Genomic DNA, 23,511 nt, shown 5'->3' on the forward strand with positions numbered 1-23,511 from the left:
TTGTTTTTTAAGGAAAAACTAGTGGATTCTATCTTAATTGTCATGTACTTTAGTTCCTATTTGTTACAAAATTCCCATGTCCTTGATGCTAGAAGTATGTCCCCATAGTGGAAGAGGTCCTGTAATGAAAGTTATACATAGTAAACTCAGTTACATTATATGCTGATTGGTGACAAAGGGAGAGCAAAATGCATTAACAATGCTCTGTTGCTGTGCATGATGCCGTGAATGAGGCAATGCAGTGATAGATTCTGTAGACCCATAACCTTTTATCTCCATGTGGCTGGTTTTCCTTGAAACTCCAGGGAAAAAGAGGAGATCATTGAGAGGATTGAACATTACAAGTTTGCACATCAAATACAGGAACCTCAGAATTTTTGACTTATTTAAAATAAGGACAATGCAGTCCCCTCCCCCTCCCCACCTTGACTAGAGCCATCTGCTTTTCCTGTAACTGTTTTCAAGGGAACTAGAATGGGTGGTCTTCTCTGAGGTGAATGCTTTATTACATTTATGTAAGAAAGCAATGTCCTTGACAATATTTCAGCTATTTGTTGCTTCAAGTTCAAGTCTCAAATGAATCCCACACTGGATAAGTTTGGCAGCAAAGTGCCATTGTGCGACTGTCATTATACTGGGTTGTACTACAAGGGCTATCACGTGCAGGAACCAGTCCACAAACCGTCCGCTGTTCTCTGCTTTGGTTCGTTACTCATTCGGCACACCCAGCGTGGTCTTTTTGGTTGTGTTTTGCTTTCGTTCTTACCCTATCTAAGGCATTATCCTAGGCACTGTAGAGGAAATTAAATACAAATTGTCTCTGAAACTCTGTCTTCGTGGCTTAAGAGGACTAATAATGGCCCAGCGTTCATCACACAGATGTTCCATCTTACTGTAAAAAGAAGTTACATCATAGAAATAGACAATGTAAAGGGGCGCCCGGGGGGCTCAGTCAGTGAAGCGTCCGACTTCGGCTCAGGTCATGATCTCACGGTCCGTGAGTTCGAGCCCCGCGTCGGGCTCTGTGCTGGCAGCTCGGAGCCTGCTTCGGATTCTGTGTCTCCCTCTCTCTCTGCCCCTCCCCTGCTCCTGCTCTGTCTCTCTCTGTCTCAAAAAGAAATAAAAACGTTAAAAAATTAAAAAAAAAAAAGAAAATGTAAAAGAATTAGAATATATCATATCGCTAAGCTTGATGAGCCAAATTGAACAATCAATGTCTGAGAAAAGCATTAGCATTCCCAATGCGCTATGAGCTGTTTTCATCATGTTTTCCGTGAGATTGATTGTGAAGCATGTTTTACACAGAGAAATTCAAAAATTCGAATAGAAATCCATAATAACACGGGTCAGGTTTACATGGACTTTGAGATGACGCGGTGTCAAGACACAGTTTTGTCAAAGTAAAAAAAAAAAAAAAAAGTTTTTGATTTGAAAAGCAACCGGGAACGGTGCTTGTGTCCTGGGTGGGTTTTCGGGGGGCCGGGGGACAGGAGTGTGAAGGAGACTATTTGTATTAGATTTACTTTTCGCTTTTTTTTTTTCCACCTTTTTGCATCGTGTACCATATGCACGTGTTATCTATTTTTAAGTAATTTCATTATGAACAACAGTAACACCAACTCAGAACCATATATTAAAGGGGAGAGGTAGTGCCAGAAGCTGACGGCACAGGCTTTAGAGTCGGACACACACGCGCGTGTGCACGCACGCACACGTACCCTATACTGCAAACGTATAGAGTGGTTCATTCCCAGTTCTACCTCCTCCTAGTTACCGGGCCTTGAGCACATTGTGAATAACGCTGCGACGAACATAGGCGTGCACGTACGTCTTTGAGATCTTTGTCTTCCGTTCCGTTGCATAGATATTTTCTGCGGTGCCATTTCTGTTCCCTTGTCATCTATTTTACCATTTTTTTTTTTTTTTGAGTTCTTCTCTTAGTGGTTACCTTACAGATTACAATTAGTGTCCCAATTTACACCAATCTGGTTCGGATGAATCCCAGCTTAATTTCAATATTAGACAAAACTTTGCTCCTATCAGGCTCCTTTCTCACCTCCCTTCTTCGTGCCGTCACTGCCATACAAGTTACGTCTTAATACTTTGTATGCTCGTCAGCACAGATTTAAAATTATTGCGCTACGCAGGTGTCTCTTAAATTCGGCAAAAAAGAGCTTCAGATAATATTTACTAATCACGGCCTGTTGGGCAAGTGATGTTCCCTGTCTAACCCTGGGTTTTCTCATGGGTAATATGGGAATAATGGTATCCCTTTCTTCCCCGTTGAGCTGTGAGGATTAAACGGGATAACGTATGTACTGCATTTGGAACAGTGCCTTTGCACATACTAAGTGCTCAGTGAACGGTAGCCGTCGTTCTTAGCAACCCTTCTGCTATCATGTCTTTGCTCGTGCTGTTCCATCTTTCTGTGTTGTTCCACCTTTTTGTAATCGCTTCTTTCCAACCCTCCGATGCCAAATTTCTATTCATCGTTTTAAGCCCCAGCTCAAATGCCACCATTTCCATGTTTGAAATTGTACAGTGTCTCTCACCATCGCTATACTACTTATCACAGTGTTCCTTAGATTACAGTTATTTGTGATATGTCTCATCTCCTTCTGCATTCTAACGTTCATGAGGGTGAGCATGGGGTCTTATTCATTTCTGTATCTTTCACAGTGTGTAACCAAGTGCCTTATACAGAGTATAAGTGCCTCCTTATATGGAATAAGTACTCCGTAAATAATCACTGTATGATTGAATCAAGTGAGTAATTTAAAAGTGCAAAACAGATTCAGTTTCCTAGTTCTGTTAGTAGAACTAAAGGCAATTAAAAATTTTTAAATTTTTAAAATTTTATTTTAGAGAGAGAGTGTGAGTGGGGGAGAGGGACAGAGGGGGGAAGAGAGAGAGCATCTTAAGCAGACTGCACACTCAGTGGAGAGCCCAATGAGGGGCTCGATCCCATGACCCTGGGATCATGACCTGAGCCGAAATCAGGAGTCGGACGCTCAACTGACTGAGCCACCCAGGCACCCCTGCATGCAGTTTTAAAGCAGTAAACAGGCATGATACAAAGGATATATTTCCCTCAAGTGGTTTAGGGGCCCTCTTAGGTCGATGGGAGAGAAAATCGTAAGGTACTGGCATTCTTATTTCTTAGAAAGTAGTAGGTTGAAAGAGAAGTTCAGTGCCTCGCAGTGTATAAATGTGAGTAGCTGATACAGTGCCATAAATAGGCAGTGTAAAACTGGCTTCAAATTTATTATTTAAAAAAAAAATCAGGCTTTACATTTAAAAGGAGAAGCATTTAGACTAATGAACACTTATGCTCCCTAGAAGAAATTGAAGAAAGTAAGATTATTAAACTATATACGTTTCCTTCATGTAACCCCAAAAGTGGTAGGAAGGGAAAAGAAGAGGCAGCATAGTTTGATGGTCACGCACCCAAACTTAACAATTAGAAGAAGCAAGTCTGAATTCCAGCACTTAATATTAGGCAGTCAGTATTAGCTAAGTGACTTTGGGGAAGTCCTATCCCCTTCCTGATTGTCCATTTCCTTGCCTGTGATGCCTGTGTCACAGAGTCGTTCAGAGAAATAAATGAACTAATGGATTGTGAAATTGTTTTGTGAGCTATAAAGTATTTTTGGTCACTCTTTTCTTCTGTGTTCCTACTGCTCTGTGTTTATCATCTGCTATAGCATTTTCCGTGTCGTGTTGTAATTTATTTGTTTATCTCTGTCCCCCACTAGACTGAGCTTTGCAGAGCAAAGATTTTTATTTATCTTTGAACACCAGGGCCTAACCCATAGGTACTCAATAAATGTTTGATGAGTGTGTGAATAAATGTTTCAGGTAGGAGATGAACCCAGATGACCTCTCAAGTTTCCTTTTAGTTTTGCTGTTTAAGATTCCATGAAAAGGTCTAGAAATAATTAGAGACCAACAAAGGAAGAACTATTTAGAATATAAAAACTTGAAACTGAAGGGCAGTTACAGAATTGTTAAACACATATTAACATTCTAGAGTGTACTTTCAAAAGGGAAATCGTTGAGACAGGTTAATTGAGTTTATGTATAAGAAGGGAGGTTATGATTTGTCAAGTGAGAAGTAATTTTTCCTGGCCATGGAATGATAACGGCTGAAATGAATCTCTCAAAAGCTAGGAAATTTGGCAGAGGAATACTGTGGCTCAACAAATTCATTAGAGCAGAAAGGTATTAAGAAACATTTGAAGAAGTATGGTTAAATCATGGGAAACCAGCCTCCCTTATTAAGATGCCAGAAACCAATGAGACCTAAGGTGGAGGTTTTCTGTGGTTGTATTTGTTGTTGTTTGAAAGGGTTCAAAACCACAGCTCCTGCAGGGGCAAAGTATGAGCCTTGAAAAAGCACAGTCAATGTCCCTACCAACATAGATTTAGTACGCAGAAGAGATCGTACACACAAGGCGGAGGTGGGGGGGGGGGAGGTGAGGCAGAAATAGTAAAATGAAGGAACAAATGGCTGAAGTCAGTTTATCATGAGAGATGAGGAACATCCAAAAAAAAAAAAAAATGATCCCGAATCAGAAATTGGAAGGCAGCATTAAATCCTAGAATTGGAATGGACCTTGAGAGAACTTCCAACTACAGGACTAAACCAGAGATTCCCTCGACGGGAGACCTCAAAGCCTTACCTGGTGCCTCATAATGTGGATGTTACCATGTTCCCTCTCTCTGGTCTTTGACTAAATGTCTGGGGGAAGAGAAGATACACCCGACTGGTGGTGGGGGGAGGTCCCCACCATAGAGGCTTTAGTATAGCATAGTGGGATGGAAACAGCTTGCCCTTAAACAATCACACACACACGTGAATTCGAATCCTAGCTCTGCCTCTTATCAGCTGTCTGACCTTGAGGAATTATTTAATATCCCTAAAAGACATTAAGAACTCTGTCTAGGGGCGCCTGGGTGGCTCAGTCAGTTAAGCGGCCGACTTCGGCTCGGATCGTGACCTCACGGTATGTGAGTTCGAGCCCCGCATCAGGCTCTGTGCTGACAGCCTGGAGCCTGTTTCCGATTCTGTGTCTCCCTCTCTCTCTGACCCTCCCCCACTCACACTCTGTCTCTGTCTCTGTCTCTCTCTCTCTCGAGAATAAACATTAAAAAAAATTAAAACAGAACTCTGTCTATTCAAGTAACTCCTATTTTGCACGTGCCTGGGTTGTCTATCTAATTTTCCTTTCTTTCGTTTTTTTCTTCTGTTCAAGTTTTTTTCTTTTTCCTCCAGTTTTGTTGAGAAACAATCGACATACATCGCAGTTCAATTTACATATATTGTGAAATGAGTCCCACAAAGGGTTCATCTCACGTCTGTCTTCTCACGTAGATACAATAAAAAGAAAAGAAAGGGAAAAAAAGGAAAACAAATCTCTCCTTGTGATGATGAGAACTCTTGAGGATTTACTCTCTTAGCCTCCCTGTCACACGGCCGTGTTAGCTGTAGTCATCACGTTGTACATAACGTCCCCAGGACATACTTATCTTCTAACTGGAAGTTTTGACCACCTTCCTCCAATCCGTGCCTCCACCCTGGCCCCAGAAACCACAAGTGTGATTTTCTTCTTCCAGGAGTTTGGTTTGCTTTTGTTTGCGTTTTAGATTCCACGTGTAAGGAAAATCATACGGTGTTTGTCTTTCTCTGACTTATTTCAGTCAGCATAATGCCTTCAAGGTCCATCCATGTTGTGGCAAATGGTAGGATTTCCTCACTTTTTAGGCCGAATGATATGCTAATGTATATGTATGTGCACCACACCTTCTTTATCCACTCATCCTTCAACGGGCACTTAGGGTGTCTTCATTTCTTCTTCTCTTCCCCCCCACCCCCCTTATCCTCCTTCTGACGTGGGACTCAACCCACAAGCTTTGAGATCATGACCTGAGCCGTTACCAAGAGTCGGACGCTTAACCAACTGAGCTACCCAGGCACCCCTAACGCTGCTTTCTAAGACATATCATTAGCTTTATATCCCAACCCTTTTACTGAGGTTTTAATTCTCCTTGTCATATTTCTAATTCCTCTTGCTTCATGGTTGCAGTGCCTCCTCTAATCTCTCCGAGGATGTCAGTCACAGATTTTCCTTTTTGAAGTTTTCTTCTGAGCTTCAGGGACCTTCTCTGAGAGACTAGACCTCCAGTCTTCTGCTGGGGTCAGGAAGGGAAGTTCCTTGGCTCTGCAGAGTTGGGAGGGAGCCGGCAGCCGTGTCAGTGTCTTAGGCTGACTTCCAACCAGTCCTGGTTTTAGCCACTCCTTCCCTCCCACTTCCAGAGGAACCTGGTGCTACAAATCCCTGAGCCTTTGTTGGAGCTCCTTGGTGTCAGCGGAGTTGCCTCTCAGCTTTCCCTACGGACGACTTGGGATCCCAGGTCTCCCTGTTCTACTAACTCAGTTACTACTTGTCCTTCTGCTGTCTGGTTTACAAAATTGGTTGCTTCTCTCCTGTGTCCCCCACCTTTGTGTATTCATACCCTTTTAAAGTTCTTTTACCATAATTTTATCAGAGTTTTGAGGAGGGAGCAGAGCCAAAGGTGTGATTTCCATGTACCATCTTTTTTTTTTTTAATTTTTTTTTAACGTTTTATTTATTTTTGAGACAGGGAGAGACAGAGCATGAACAGGGGAGGGTCAGAGAGAGGGAGACACAGAATCTGAAACAGGCTCCAGGCTCTGAGCTGTCAGCACAGAGCCCGACGCGGGGCTCGAACCCACGGACTGCGAGATCGTGACCTGAGCCGAAGTCGGCCGCTTAACCGACTGAGCCACCCAGGCGCCCCTCCATGTACCATCTTTGACCAAACCTCTTAATTCTTCATGTGTTTCATATCCATCACTTAGGTTTTAACCATCACCACATTATACCGTTTCTTACCACTTTTTATCTAGTCTCCTGGTCTCTAGTTTCTCTTCCTTTAGGTCTGTCCTTTGCCATGCTGTGGACTCATCTGCCGGGAAGACTGTATTATGTACCTCACAGCTTTGAGCGTAAAAACCCTCCGGCCGCTTCTGGACGTCTGCATTCCTTACCCTGCCATTCAAAGCCTTCCACAATCTAGCCTCCTCCCACCTTTTCAACCTCGTGTTTTAGGCTTTCAGAAACACTCACATCCATATGGTTGCCCATACTCACCTGTAGCACTGAGCCAACTTGTCTGGAACAAATAGGGGCACGACAACTGGGCTTGCCTGGTGATTTATCCAGTAGATTCAGCAGCTGACCTGTTGATTTTGAGCAATTGACTTAAAGCTCTTGCTTTAAGTGAACATTTATTGGACTTGAGGCTTGTAGCCTATTTCAGTCTAGGATTCTAAAATCTGTCTTTAGGGGCGCCTGAGTGGCTCGGTTGGTTAAATGCTCGACCCTTGATTTCTGCTCAGGTCGTGATCTAGCGGGTTTCGTGAGCTCAAGTCCTACATCGGGCTCTGCACAGGCAGCTTGGAGCCTGCTTGGGATTCTCTCTCTCCCTCTCTTTCTCTCTGCACCCCCTCCCCCAGGGTCTTTGTCTCTCTCTCAAATAAAAACTTCACAATATTAAAAGAAATCTGTTTTTATTATGCATTTTCTTTTTTTTTAAAGTTTATTTATTTATTTATTTATTTATTTTGAGAGAGAGCATGCAAATGGGTGAGGGGCAGAGAGAATCCCAAGCAGGCTCCGCACCGTCAGCACAGAGCCTGATGCCAGACTCCATCCCACGAACCGCGAGATGAGATCATGACCTGAGTCAAAACCAAGAGTCGGACGCTTAACCGACTGAGCCACCCAGGCGCCCCTAGTCTATGCATTGTCTTTATTGTGTTCGCTTTATTATAGCATATTGAGTTTTTCCGTGGCATATTACTCCCCATCTCATTTATTTTCTGCTGGACTCTGGGGGTGCAAAGATGAGTAGGATGTGGAAATGATGTCCTATAATGAACTGCTATCTTATTATATGGTATTGGGTTTAAGTCCCAGCTCAATGACTGGTTTCCCACAGTGAGATTTACTATTCTTTTAGGGTATAGCCTTATAATTTATTATATCCTTCTCACCAAAAGAACGTTCTGATATTCACCTCAAGTATGAGTTTAACATTTTCACGAAAGCATATTGCTTCCTGATGACTCTTTTTCTCCCCAGTGTCGTCTTTGCCGACCTCTTTTTTATGAACGTGATTCTTTGGGTGGAAGGTTCATCGGCTGCCATCTCCTTTGGTACTCTGATAGGGATTCTTGCAATGTGGTGTGGAATTTCAGTACCCCTAACATTTGTGGGTGCGTACTTTGGAGCCAAGAAAAAGGTAAATTTCTAAAATACTGCTTTTGACCATTGACTGATGTCTGAAATAATACCTCAACGTGTAATTTTACTATACATGGAATGTGAAATGTACCATTGGAGAAAACTACGAAGAATAATCCTATTTATTTATTTCATCATTTATTTAAATGTTTATTTATTTTTGAGAGAGAGAGAGAGAGCATGAGCAGGGGAGGGGCAGAGAGAGAGGGAGACACAGAATCCGAAGCAGGCTCCAGGCTCTGAGCTGTCAGCACAGAGCCTGACACAGGCCTTGAACCACAGACCGTGAGATCATGACCTTAGCCAAAGTTGGACGCCTAACTGACTGAGCCACCTCAGCGCTCCTAGAATACTCCTTTTTAAAAATATTTTATTTTTAAGTAATCTATATACCCAGCATGGGGCTCGTACTCACAACCCCAGGATCGAGAGTCACACATTCTTCTGACTGAGCCAGCCAGGCATCCTGGGATAATCATTCCAGAATAAAAGATTTAAAAATTAACAAAAATGGAACCCAGTAACCCTTTAAAAGACATTATTTAAAGTACTCCCCACTTTATAGGTTGTTTGAATTTCTGTCTCTGTTGGAGAAAATTAAAAGGATATATAGTAGTAGGAAGGCTGACTTTAACCGAGTCAGAAAAGTATACAGCAGGGGAGGAAAGCTAAGGTACAGTCTGAAAAATGGAACTGTTGAGTTTATAGATTTGAAGTTAGCTTATTCTACATATAGGGTAAAGGAGCAGGACACTGAAAAGACTACTCTGCAAAAGGAATGTATAAAGACATAGTGTGAGTTTGCACACTGTGTGCAAAGGGAGAAATCAGACAACACAAAACGGAAGCTGGAGGTCCACACAGAGCAGAAAAAAAGAAAAAATGTCTGAAAACTACCGACAGATTTTGAGGGAAATGCGTGAGACAAATTCTGAGACGACTTTTTGACATGTATTACTTCATATTGGAATAGGCACCACTAAATCTTGTCCAGTCTCTCCCTTGAAACTGACAGGAAACGATAAACATCCTTATTGCCTAGCTGTGTGCTTTCTAGTGTGGTGGCCACTGGCCACATGTGATTTTTGAGGGCCTGAAATGTGGCTACTTCCAAACTGGTATGTGCTGTGAGGAAGTGGAAAATACACAGTGGATTGCAGACAGAACAACAGCAGCCAAATAGAAAACATCTATTGACTACTTCTTTTTTTAAGCAGTTTTTTTTGATGTGTATTTATTTTTGAGAGAGAGAGAGAGAGAGAGCGTTGGAGAGACTGAGCCTCCCAGGTGCCCCTACTGAGTCCTTCTTATAGCAATGACACAGGCAACTGAGAACATTTGTTAGATCCGATGAAATGGATTCACAAATTAATTCCACCTGTTTCTTTTTACTCTTTAAAATGCGGCTTCTAAAAAATTTAAAACTGCCTATGTGGCTTGCATTATCTTTCTATAGCACAGTGTTGGTCTAGCCTCTGCCCACATGACTGCTCTGGGAAGTGTTCTGTGTCCAGTTCCGATTCAGGATTGTGTCTTGTGATTATATGTCTATAAATTCACTTCAATTTCATGTCATTCTGATTTTCACTTGATTTCTCTTCGAGCAGTTTAGGTTTCCAGTTTGCACGAACCAGATTCCCCGTCACATTCCTCGGCAGAGTTTTTTTACGAAACCACCGTTTGGCATCATGATCGGTGGCATTTTACCTTTTGGCTGTGTTTTCATTCAACTCTTTCTCATTCTGAACAGTATTTGGTGAGTACGGTATCGTCACAACTCAAAACATCTTAATTGTTGATAAACGAAGTTTCCTATATTTCGAGGAGGTTAGAGTCTGGGTATGGCAAAACTTCATTTGCCTCTGGTTTTATCCAGGAAATAGCCCTCTGACCCCTGGGGTGGGGGGGGACTTCCTAGGGAACTGAGACTTAATTCACAAGTTTTTAAAGACAGTTTTTGATGGAAATTTCTATGCAGGTTTCCTTTTTTAAAAGCAGTAACCTCTTTTTAAGCCTTTCCAGATGACTTACAAAGTTGGCTCACACCATACTTCTCCGGGCCTTCGCAGGGGGTGGGGCGGGGGGGGGGGTGCTGTCCCTTGGAAGGAGGCACCTAAAGACCGGAAGAGGCAGCCGTGATGTGTATCTCTTTTCCATACCAACCTTCCATGCAAGAGTTCAGAGTTCCTCTGCTAAAAATACTTTGAAGACTTACAGCTTCAAAGACTTACTTTGAGCTGTAAGTCATGTTTTTCGGCCCTCCTTTCTGTCAACTGTTAGTTCTGGTGTCAGGATGCCTGCTCTTTCCTCACAGCTTTCCTCGTTTTATCTGCTGCTTTGAATCTGTTGGGGTTTAAGAATTCTGATAGCCGGGGCTCCTGGGTGGCTCAGTCGGTTAAGCGTTCGGCTTCGGCTCAGGTCATGATCTCACAGTTTGCGAGTTCGAGCCCCGTGTCGGGCTCTGTGCTGACAGCTCAGAGCCTGGAGCCTGGTTCGGATTCTGTCTCCCTCTCTCTCTGCCCCGCTCACGCTCTGTCTCTCTCTCTCTCTCTCTCAAAAATAAATAAACATTAAAAAAAAATCTCTAAAAAAAGAATTCTGATAACCAAGGGGCGCCTGGGTGGCTCAGTCTGTTCAGTGACCGACTTCGGTTCAGGTCATGATCTCACGGTCCGTGGGTTTGAGCCCCACGACGGGCTCTGTGCTGACAGCTCAGAGTCTGGAGCCTGCTTTGGATTCTGTCTCTCCCTTTCTCTCTGCCCTCTCCTGCTCATGCTCTGTCTCTGTCTCTCTCAAAAATAAATACGTATTAAAAAAAATGTTTTTTAAAGAATTCTGGTAACCAAGACAGAAACGCACGTAAGGTGAGAACCCAGGCTTTCCAAAGTGCGCCAGTTTTTACTTGCAAAGCTCCAGGTCCGTGACAGCTATTTCAGTTTCTCCCAGTCCCTTTTTCCTTAATTCCTGATTCTTGACTGCATTCTGGTTTCAGGAGCTGGGCAAGTGGGGTGTCGCTGCAGAGGGAGTTTTGGAGATGGGGCAAAGGCCCCATAAAATCAAATGGAGTAGCCAGCTGTGTGTATTTCTAACACTTTCATCCCAAAGCAATCTTTCAGACAAAGCTTTCAAGTCCTCAAAAGTGAGGTTTAATCATGCGCATTAATTGCTCACTTTTTAAACAGCATTGTGGCAAATTGGTTTAAAAGATAAGCAGTAAAATCTGTTACCTTGTCAGCAACGAAATATTTAACATGCTGCAAAATAGATTATGTAACTGTATTTTCCAGATGTTTTTGATGGGATAATTTTAAAGTGAAAACTAAAAGCTTCTTTGGACAAGTTAACTTTTGTTTCAATGAAAAAGAGGGTGCTTGCTGTGTACAACATTGTATATACTTATTATCTATATACATGATGCTCCCCAACCCCCATTCTTCGTCCTTGCAACCAGGTATATACTCTACACGAGATTTAAAAAAATTTTTAACGCTTATTTATTTTCAAGAGAGAGAGAGAGAGAGAGAGAGAGAGGCAGGCAGAGAGCAAGTGAGCAGGGGAAGGGCAGAGAGAGAAGGAGACACAGAATATGAAGCAGGCTCCAGGCTCTGAGCTGTCAGCACAGAGCCCTATGCGGGGCTCGGACCCATGGACTGCAAGATCATTTCCTGAGCCAAAGTCAGATGCCCAACCGACTGAGCTACCCAGGTGCCCCTGACTCTGTGGGGTTTTTTTGGTTGTATAATGTATTTGCTGATATTTATGGCATTTATAACCTTCCATTGCTAAAAAGAAAGCATGGCTTAAAGTGTGCGTGAAGAGGGGCGCCTGCGTGGCTCAGTCAGTTAAGCGTCCGACTCTTGATTTTGGATCAGGTCATGATCGCAGGGTTGTGCGATCGAGCCCTGCGTCAGGCTAAGCCTGCTTATGATTCTGTCTCTCTCTCCCTCTGCCCCTCTCCACCGCTTGCTTTCTCTCTCTCTCTCTCAAAAAACAAAACAACCATAAAATGTGCATGAAGAAAATGGTAGAGATACTGATGGTTCTTTAGTGAAAACTGAATTGCACGAGCAGAGAAATAGGGGTAAGTAGGAACACGGATTCGTACTGGAGGAGATCAGGCCAAACTCTGAAGCCACACTGGTCGGTCAGGGAATGGTTTCTGGATGTTGGATGGATCGATGAAGGTCTGGAGTGAATCTCTCAGGTTAGACAAACGTGACCGTCTCTTGTATTCATTTGGAATGGTCTTTCTGTGTATTGTGAAGTTAATTTTAAGGCTATCATTTTTATTTTCAGGTCTCATCAAATGTACTTCATGTTTGGCTTCCTTTTCTTGGTCTTTATAATTCTCCTGATTACCTGCTCAGAAGCTGCGGTTCTGCTGTGTTATTTCTACTTGTGTGCTGAGGTAAAGACCTAAGAAACGAATGCATCTTCTCCTTCCCAAACTCGCACTATTGGAAGTGGAAGCCTGTGTTGAGAAAGGAATTGAAGCACATGTTAACTGCCTGGTTTCTACAACTTGGGATCAGCTTCATATTGTGTTTTCCTGATGACACATGTTGATTTTGATGCAGCTTTGATGGAAAGTTAATGCTACTTTGGTGGAAAATCTAAACAGAAAGCAATTTCTCTCCGGCTAGTTACTATAATTGCTGCATAATATTCAGTTAACATAGAAAAGAGCAGGGAACTGATTTGATATTTAGACATACAAAAGATCTGGCTCAATTGGTGTTTTGTTGTTTTTTTTTTTTTTGACAATTAAAGTTTTCACAGCTTGGGCCAGGATTGCATTTTATGGGTTTGAGATTGCTGCTAAAGGCCTTTTCTCTTACTTTTGGTTACCATGGGCAGAAGTAGTTTTGTTTACCCCACTGTACCCCCACTTTGTTTCTGATGTCCTTCTGGGTAACTAAGGTGGTAGTGAACATTATTTTCTTAAATCCCCGAAATCCCTCTTGTTTTGGTAGTTAAATGTGACTCTCTAAACGTAACAATAGAGAGTTTTGGGAACGAGGATCATATACATGATGTTCTTAGAGCATTTTCTTCTTGAGCTACAAGTATAAGGGTGAAAAAATTAGAATTTTGTATATATTATACTCAGCTTCTCAGTTCTACGGTGTATTTTTTGTCACAGAAAACCCGCGACAATCGTGAATGAAGTATATACTCACAGGCAGATGATGTGTATATTTCTGTTTCTTAGAAGTGCTTTGAAGGCCCCCAAGACCACCCACGTGTCTGGTGGTTCACTGGAAAGACTCGTGGGACTCAGCATACAGATGCACGCCTGGCTAGGGCTTAATATAGCCAGAGGACACACAACAGGATCAACAAGGGGAAAAGACACAGGTGGAACCTGGAGAAATCCACGTCTGGTCTTCCTGTGCTTTTTCTTTTCCATGAGGGGACACACCAATTACGTTCCCTTTTTCAGCGATAAAAAATATAGTCATATATGTGCAATGTTTCCGCCCAGGGAAGCCCATTAGAGACTTCACATCCAAGGTTTTTACTGGGAGCTGGTCACATAGGCACCCTCTGCCTAGCAATTACAACAATCCCAGACCCCCAAAAGGAAAGCATGTGTTCACCATAAATCACACTGTTCGTACGGCCTAGGTATGGCCAACACGTCTTATCAGTCAGGGGATGATTAAATGCCGAATTCTCAGATATAAGCCAAGGGCCAGCCTTGCAAGCAGGCCCTTCTAAAGATAGCAACTTCAGACCTGCTATGTGAACTCTTTTCTGCACTGTAGGTTCCCTTGGCCCTTGACCACAGTGCCTTTACAGTAAAATGAGCATCAGTTGGAGCCGTGGGGAATTGACCTGTGTATTGACCTCACTCATGCCCCCATGGGTCCTGAATTCAGCTGGGTGAGACAAATCCCATTCACCATAAAGCTCTATATGCAGTTTCTGTACTAACCTTTGTCTACCTGGCCCGAAACATCAATTCAGGCCCAGCTCCTGCCAGTAAATTGAAGCTGACCCGAAAGCCTTCCAAGGCCGAGGCAGTGTCATGACAGAAAGGATGCGTGCATTACAAGTACGGTCCCCGAGGGCACACGTGGTCCCCCTGGAAACAGGGAGTTTATCAATGTTAAGGCACCCCAAGCAGAACGTACATTAGTCCGACGGTTTCTTATAAAACTTCCCCTTGGATTTCTTCTAATCCATAATCTAATGGAGCCTGTTTCATGTGGTTTGTTATCACAATAATTGCTAACCCGTTTAGAGTTAGGTTTCACCTAAAGTGATTTTTTTCTACTTCTTTTTGCAGGATTATCACTGGTGGTGGAGAGCCTTTTTCACCAGCAGTTTTACAGCTGTTTACCTTTTGATATATACAGTTCATTACTTCTTCGCCAAACTTCAAATCACAGGCATGGCAAGCGCCATTTTGTATTTTGGGTACACGATGGTCATGGTCCTGATTTTCTTCCTTTTCACAGGTAACCACAGAATGACTTCATGCGTTTCACACTCTCTGAAGAGACTTGGAGATAATAATGTGATAAGCATCAATTAACGACTAATGGAAGGAATAGGGAACAAAGTCATCATGTTCATTTTTATGCTTTGGGGATAAAAGATTGTAAAGCCTGGGGAGCCGGAGGGACCTGATGTACTTAGCTTCAAGATTGTCCCTTGTGAATGTTTCTAAACAGTAGGGATGTGTTCCAAAGCACATAAAGGGTTATGTGTAATCACCTTTGAATAGCCTCCAAGCATAAAAATGAACTGACTTGAATAAATTTTAAATTAGCAAAAGTAGATGAAGCAAATGTGTGGCCATATAAGCAATTAGATGTGAGGGACAAGATGTATACTCCCCAGGATTACTCATTTGGGGTTGTTATTTGGGTTCAAGATGTGACAGCAGCCTTTCTGTAGATGAAGGCTTGTTGAAGTACGTGACAAAATGGAGTGGTTTATAAAATGATCCGGTTAAGGAAATTATGAGGTCAGAGAGCTTGGAACCCTTTTCAGTACAAGTGAGGCAGTGTTCCATCTCTATCTGCCTCACGTTTTTAAAAAAAGAGTTTATTATTTTATATTTTATTTTTTTTAGATGTTATTTTTAAGTAACCTCGATACCCAATGTGGGGCTTGAACTCACAACCCCGAGGTCAAGCGTCACAAGCTCTTGGGGCGCCTGGGTGGCTCAGTCAGTTGGGCTTCTGACTTCGTCTCAGGTTATGATCTCGTGGTTTGTGGGTTCTAGTCATCAGTGTGTCCACTATACTGACAGCTCGGAGCCCCGAGCCTGCTTCGGATTCTGTGTTTCCCTCTCTCTGTCCCTCCCCCACTTGCGCTCTGTCTGTCTCTCTCTCTCAAAAGTGAATAAACGTTAAAAAAATTAAAAAAGAGTCGCATGCTCTTATGACTGAGCCAACCAGGCACCCATCTACCTGCTTCACTTAAAAAAAAAATGTACTTATTTTTGAGAGAGAGAGAGAGAGAGAGAGAGCGCGCACAAGTGGGGGAGGGGCAGAGGGAGAGGGGGACAGAGGATCCAAAGCAGGCTCCATGCTGACAGCAGCAAGCCCGATGTGGGACTGGAACTCACAAACTGCGAGATCATGACCTGAGCCGGTCGGATGCTCGTCAACTGACTGAGCCATCCGGGCACCCTATACTTTTTCTTCATTTTAAGTTCTAGTTTTAGCTCAAGTCACAGGTCATTTTGACAAATTTTAAGTTACTGTCTCGGATTTTAAGTCTCAGGTTCAACAAATGTGTAAAAATCCACAGTGGAAACTTGTCAGAAATCCAAGCCGAGAGGGGCGCCTGGGTGGCTCAGTTGGTTAAGTGTCCAATTCTTGGTTTCGGCTCAGGTCGTGATCTCACAGTTCATGGGATCGAGCCCCATGACAGGCTCTGTGCTGATAGCCTGGAGCCTGCTTGGGATTTTCTCTCTCTCTCTCTCTCTCTCTCTCTCTCTCTGCTTCTCTCCTGTGTGCGTGTGCTCTCTCTCTCTCTCTCTCTCTCTCTCTCTCTGCTTCTCTCCTGTGTGCATGTGCACTCTCTCTCTCTCTGTAAAAAGAAATAAACTTAAAAAAAAAAAAAAAGAAATCAAAGTCCCGAGACAGGTGTAAATGTCACCGGAGAAACCAAGGCATCTCGGTGGCGGCTCCTTTTTGATACCGTATTACCCGTGAGCTGCCGGTCTCAACTCCTCGGTACACAGAAGGCTGTGCAGACTTCCTCTCGTCTCTCAGCCACTGGACATTCTACACCCCTCGTGTCTTCTGTTTTGGATTTCTCCCCCAGGGACTGACTGGCTTTTATATTTGGGCGATATGGAGTTGGCTGTGTTGAGCACGGTAATTTCAGGCTTCTGTTTTCTTCATTACCTAGCACTTTGACTCCGGTTGCTTTTTTTCTGGAAGCCTCGTATTACAACAGCTTCTTTCCGAAGGTAGGTGGAATCCCGAATGGTCACACTGCGGGCAGAAATCTTCTCCCATTGGTTGGCTCCACTGTTTGCGGTGTCGTCTGTCACCCTCCCCCCGAATTCTGACTCGTGAAGGTTCCCGGTGATCCTTTGCCAGATCCAGTGGCCTTTCTCTAGCCTTCACCCTCCTTGGCTTCTGCAGCTCACTCCCCAACACCTATTCTGTGGAAGTCTCTCAGTGTGATTTGTGTCATGTTCCTTGTGCCCCTCTGGGCTTTCTTTTGCTTCCCTTCCCCTATCCTGTCACCTACCTCTAGCCTTTATCCAAGCTTCAGTCTTCAGCATTTCAGTCTCCTCTTTGTACCGCCTCCCTGGCGGAGCCCGTTCGGTCCTGTGGCTTTGCTTACCTCCTCGATGCCGACAGCTCCCGAGTCAGGAATTCTTAACATAGCCCTTTCGTGCCTGATAGCCGATTAAACTTCCCTAGTCGTGCTTCTTCGGAAGTTTCTTATCTTTGTTCATTCTGCCCACCTCTTGCTTTTGGTCTTGGTCGAGGCCTTTGTTCCCTGATGCCAGAATTGCTCCGACAGCCTCCTATTCAGTTGGCTGGACCCAAGTCTCTTCTTTCTAGCCCACTCCGCACAATACCTGATGGTGAACTTCTGTCGTTTTTTTCATTATATTAATGCAATTCGGTCCAAGATTAATTTTAATATGTCAACACATATTTATAGAATGCTTACACTGCACAAGACACTATGCCGGGTGCTGGGGACATAGGGGTGAAGAAGACATAGGGGTCCCATGTTTTTGTGGACCTTATATTCTAATGCAGGGAGACAAGCAATTATTAGTTGGATGAGCTTCATGGAAGAAATGATGTTAAAGAAGAGGTGGGTGGTCAACTGTTCCAAGCAGAGGTGACAGTGTGTTCAGAAGTCTTGACATAGGAAGGAATTTGACATCTTCAAAGAACACAGAGAAGCTTAGGATGGCGTTAGAGGGAGGGGGGCTCTGGGAGACAATAGTGATGTTAGAGAGGTAAGGAGGGGTCAGATCTTACAAGGGTCTTAGAAACTATATTAAAGAATTTAGATCTTATTAGAGGAGCCATAGGAAGTTCAGGGAGTTTAAACAAGGGACTAATGTGATTGTATCATTCTTCTAATTAAATGTTTGCTTATTTTTGAGAGAGAGAGAGAAAGAGCGACCAGGGGAGGGGCAGAGAGAGAGGGAGACAGAGGATCTGAAGCAGGCTCCGTGCTGACAGCAGAGAGCCTGATGAGGGGCTTGAACTCATGAACCGTGAGATCACGACCTGAGCTGAAGCCGGACACTCAACCGACTGAGCCACCCAGGCGCCCGTCATTCTTCTAATTAGAAAACTTTAATAGTGACGTATGTCCTTGTCTATCAAGGGTAAACTGACCTTGGGGGTTGGGCCCCTGTTCTGCCTACTCAGTGTATTTTCTAAGCCTCCTCCAGACGTTTGAGCATGGAATTGGAATCTCTTTGAGAACAGGGACTATGTCTTATGCCTATTTTGTATCCTTCATTGTGCAAAGCACATGTTTCTTCTTGACTTGTGTAGAGTGTGAAAGAGAGGAGATACAATTATGGCGTGATGTTTCCATATCTTTTTTAAAAATTACATCATAGGGATGAGAAACCTCCCAGGTAAATTCTGGTTATCGTTCGTATCAGAAAAAACATTAGTAAAATTATGAAGTGTGTTTTTGACGTCTATTTTCTAGAATTGTTTTTTAAGAATCCCTGTCTGCTCACAGACCTGTAAATGGCATCTCCTTACATTTCATCATCATATAGTTTTTTCCTGTTGCATTGCTTTTATTTTTTCATTATCATTGTATCTTGAGGTTCACGGCAGGAAGCAGGTCTTATTGTCTATGTTCATGTTGTTTCACTTTTGAGGAAGGCATCCTCAATTAAATCATTAGTCTTGAGAATATAGATGTACACAAGAGTACGGTTATTAATTGCTGATTACTCTTTCTTGCTGTAGACACATGCTTCTGAAAGTGATTTTTTTATTAAAAAAATTTGTTTCTAATGTTTATTTATTTTTGACAGAGAGAGAGAGAGAGAGAGAACGTGAGCGGGGGAGGGGCAGAGAGAGAGGGAGACACACTCCGAAGCAGGCTCCAGGCTCCGAGCTGGCAGCACAGAGCCCAACGCGGGGCTCAAACTCACAAACCGCGAGATCATGACCCGAGCGGAAGTCGGATGCTCAACCGACTGAGCCACCCAGGCGCCCCTGAAAGTGATTTTTTTTTAATGGCAACTTGGAAATTAGCAGTGTCCACTCATGGTAAAAAATGCTGAGGCGTTTCACACTTATTTAGAATAATTATGCATTCATCCGAAGCTATTCCTTGCGATCACCACATTTATCTTTGGTATTTGGATTCATCTGTGTCATCACAGCAGAAGGCTAGGACTTCACAGCTGTCATCTTTTAATATTGAGTATTGTGACTCTAGGGAAGACTCTTTATACACTAAGTCTATTTCCATGCTGCTACAAATCCTTTATTTTTATTTATTTATGTATTATTTTATGTTATTTATTTTTTAATTTTTTAAACATGTTTATTTGTTTCTGAGAAAGAGAGAGACAGTGTGAGCAAGGGAGGGGGGCAGAGGGAGGGAGACACAGAATCGGAAGCAGGCTCCAGGCCCTGAGCTGATGCGGGGCTCAAACTCACAAACTGTGAGATCATGACCTGAGCTGAAGTTGGATGCTTAATTGACTGAGCCACCCAGGTGCCCCTATTATTTTAATTTTTATTTATTTATTTATTTATTTATTTATTTATTTATTTATTTTAAAGTTTATTTATTTTTGAGACAGAGAGAGACAGAGCATGAACGGGGGAGGGGCAGAGAGAGAAAGAGAGCCATCAGCCCAGAGCCCGACACGGGGCTCGAACTCACGGACCGCGAGATCATGACCTGAGCTGAAGTCGGACGCTTAACCGACTGAGCCACCCAGGCGCCCCTATTATTTTAATTTTTAAAGTGTTTTATTTATTTTTGAGAGAATGCAAGCAGGGGAGGGGCAGGGAGAGGGGCACAGAGGATCCAAAGTGGTCTCTGTGCTGACAGCAGTGAGCCCGATGTAGGTCTTGAACTCATGAACTGTGAGATTATGACCTGAGCCGAACTTAGGCCCTCAACCGACTGAGCCACCCAGGTGCCCCTTTATTTATTTTTTAAAAATGTATTTATTTAAGTAATCTCTACATCCAACATGGGCCTCAAACTCATGACCCTGAGATCAAGAGTCACACAGTCTACTGACTGAGCCAGCCAGGCACCCCAAATAAGTTAAAGGCTTAAGAAAATGAATTGAAATAATAGATTTTTATATTGATAGGAAGGACAGAAGATCACAATAACCAATTAAGATCTAACCTTAGGGGGCGCCTGGGTGGCGCAGTCGGTTGGGCGTCCAACTTCAGCCAGGTCACGATCTCGCGGTCCGTGAGTTCGAGCCCCGCGTCAGGCTCTGGGCTGATGGCTCAGAGCCTGGAGCCTGTTTCCGATTCTGTGTCTCCCTCTCTCTCTGCCCCTCCCCCGTTCATGCTCTGTCTCTCTCTGTCCCAAAAATAAATAAATGTTGAAAAAAAAAAAATTTAAAAAAAAGATCTAACCTTAGGATTCCTTCTCTAAAAGTCTATAGTGCTATGTTGTATTATAATGTATAGCCTAATGTAAACCTGGCTTCCATGGATATTGGGTAGTAAATGAAATATTTTATGTGATGATGTATATTTTAGGCAAGCAATGAAAAATGCTTTCATTTAGCCACAATCTATTATTCAGCCATTGAGAGCAGTGGTTCTCAACTAGGGGTGAATTTGCCCCTAGGGAACATTTAGCAATATCTGGAGACTTTTTTTTTTTAGTTTTTTAAAAATGTTTTTTTATTTTTGAGAGAGAGAGAGAGAGAGAGAGAGAGAGAGAGGAGACAGAGTGAGTGGGGGAGGGGCAGTGAGAGAGTGAGGGAGACACAGAATCTGAAGCAGGCTCCAGGCTCTGAGCTGTCAGTGCAGAGCCCGACATGAGGCTTGAACTCACCGATTGTGAGATCATGACCCGAGCTGAAGTCGGATGCTTCACCGACTGAGCCACCCAGGTGCTCTTGGAGACATTTTTGATTGTCATGACTGGGAGGTTGGTAGTGACATCTAGTGGGTGGGGGCCAGGGATTCTGCTAACCATCCTACTATGTGCAGACCAGCCCTCTACCACAAAGAATTATCTGGCCCCAAATGCCCAACAGTGCCACCGTTAAGAAACCCTGGTCTAGAGTGAACTATTTCTGAACCTCACTTTTACCTGGGAGTTGATGCTATTTTCAAAAGACAATTTTGATCGTCTCAGGAATCAAGATTATGTTTAGAATCTGAGACTCCGAACCACCAATCACTGTGCGGTGTTGAAGCCAGTGTGGTACAAGGAGCGTTTGAGACCCAGAAGAAGTGTCAGCCAGGTGCAGAGTGCCTTTCTGGTGGCTTTCTCACTAAGTGTCTGTGCTTTGAATGTATGTCTATTCGTTAAAAGAGCCTCACGACGCTCAATATGTTTTGAGAGTTTCTACTGTGTAATAGTTTATCAGTGTAAGATGAAATATCCTGAAGGAAAAGTCCAATTACCTTAACACACAAATGTTAGCTCTAGTGGGCCTTTTGTATTTTACGACACCAAGTTGTCTCCGCCTTATTAAAGTTTTCGGCTCTAAAGGCCAAAAAATCAAAAAAAGGGATAAAGACGTATTAATGCTAATTGTTAACCGACAAACAAATATTTATTAAGCTTCTATGGGCTTGGCAATGTGCTAATAGGGAATACGGAAACACAGATTTGAGACTATTTATTTTTTGTTGAGTTGACTATGTACCAACTGTTTGCATATATTTATCTCACTTAATTTTCACCTAATTGTCTAATTATCACGACGTGTTAGGTCATATAAGTCCCATTGTATGGGTGAGGAAACTGAGACCCAGAGAGATTAAGTGACTTGTTCAAAGTCACTCAGCTAGTACGCGTTGGAGCTATGATTCAGTCAAACCCAGGTTGGTCTGACTCCAAAGCTCATTCTCTTAAATACAACTCTGCATGTCCTCTTCAAGAGAGAGACTCTCCTTGGGCGGAGGCCAAACCAACAACGGAAGAATGCCCACGGACTCTCCTCTGTGGTCCTCTGTTTGGCCAGGTAGATTGCTCTTAATCGGGAGAGCTGATCGGCGCACGTAAGACAATACAATATCGCCCTCGGGAATCCATGATGAAAACAGAGTATCTCAAGTGTTTCCCATGCCCTTTTGACACTTCTTTCAAAAAAATAGAGGCACAAAAAACAAACAAACAAAAAAACAGAGGCACATTCTTCTAGTTTTTCCTCTGGAATAGTTTCATTACTTCTTCAGTCCCAGCTCATTTTGATTTCAACTTACATTTATGGCCCTAAATGCTAAGTGCTGTAGAAATGAGCAGGACAGAGTCCCGTCGATTCTCAAGGATATTGAAAACTTCTGGCTCCCATTGTTTTTCCCAGCGCAAGTGGTTGCTGGCCTCCTCCAGCTCTGGGCCCCTAGTAGCCGGTATTCCTCTAGTTTGGAAGGGAAGCAGAATCTGCATTCTCTGGCGTTCTCGTATTGTGTATTTTACATTCCCTGGCATCTCATACCTGAACTGATGTCTACTCCCTCCACCCCAAGCTTTTTGTGTCCACCTGGTGCTTATTCTTCGAGGTCTTTCTGCACAAAGCAGTTCATGGTCACCTCAACCTGTATTGATCTCCCTAACCTGGAACAATCGGACAGGGTTGGCTTTGAGCTCCAGCTGTATTGCTTATTGGCTGGGTGTTGTGAGGCAAGTCAACGGGCTGTCTGAGCCTCTCTTTCCTCGCAGAGTGGGGAAAATCCTAGTACTTACCTCGGAGACTTCAACTCAATCTGATCGCACATGTAAGCACTTAACCCAGAGCTGAGCATGTAAGTATTTAGGACACAGCAGATATGCTCATCATTATTAGCATTATTATCATCATTATTGTCATCGTCATGAACTACAAGTTTGGTCGTCTCATTCTCTGGCTTATGTGCCTTCGTTGGCTCCCAGGCACCTGCCTGATCAAATCCAAACTTCTTAACTCGGCATTCCCTATTTGGCTCTCACCTACTTTTTCTCCTATATGCCGTCTTTGGTGTTCCCTTAATTCGTACTTTTTTTTTAATTTTTGAAAAATATATTCAAAGTTTATTTATTTATTTTTAAGTAATCTCTCTTCCCAACATGGGGCTCAAACTCACGACCCCAAGATCGAGTCGTGTGTGCTTCTGACTGAGCCAGCCAGGCTCCCCAATGTTCCTTTCGTTCTTTGATGACACATCCTTAATGTCCCAATTCTTCTGCCATGGTTCTCGCTGTTCCTTAACACTGCCGGGGTTTAAGTGTTCCAGGCCTTTATGGGTACTTTTTGCTCTGTCTCAAATAGCTGTCTCCCATCCTCCAATGCCCCTGAGTCCTGCTTTAGAGTATCTTCTCTGTGATGCCCTCTCCAAATTCTTGCCATTCATTCAAGAAGTATATATTGAATACCTACTGTGCGTCAGTCCTTAGAGGCCGGGACTTTAGCCGTGAGCAAAACTTTATATAACGGGATAAAAATCTCTACCCTCGTGGAGCTTACATTGCTATGCAGTTCATTCAAACGGTTCAGTTTAACAAACGAGTGTTGTCT

The 23,511-nt window shown here is 43.2% G+C and overlaps 1 protein-coding gene across 2 annotated transcripts in view; it reads left to right on the forward strand.

The window, feature by feature from the left end:
* Positions 1–23,511, forward strand: part of LOC109250464 (transmembrane 9 superfamily member 2-like) — an 87,669-nt gene that overhangs the window by 59,632 nt on the left and 4,526 nt on the right. The window contains exons 13-17 of one of the 2 annotated variants that reach the window (XM_019421514.2): positions 8,169–8,328; positions 9,938–10,086; positions 12,627–12,738; positions 14,623–14,794; positions 16,704–18,811. In XM_019421514.2, coding sequence (XP_019277059.2) covers positions 8,169–8,328; positions 9,938–10,086; positions 12,627–12,738; positions 14,623–14,794; positions 16,704–16,711 — 601 coding nt within the window. In that variant the 3' untranslated portion in view covers positions 16,712–18,811. Of the gene's footprint in view, positions 1–8,168; positions 8,329–9,937; positions 10,087–12,626; positions 12,739–14,622; positions 14,795–16,703; positions 18,812–23,511 lie in introns of those variants that run through there. The other variant, XM_019421513.2, reaches the window with a different exon arrangement.

This window comes from Panthera pardus, unplaced genomic scaffold, assembly GCF_024362965.1.
Source record: "Panthera pardus isolate Hobbes unplaced genomic scaffold, ASM2436296v1 HiC_scaffold_27, whole genome shotgun sequence".
Taxonomy (NCBI): Eukaryota; Metazoa; Chordata; class Mammalia; order Carnivora; family Felidae; genus Panthera; species Panthera pardus.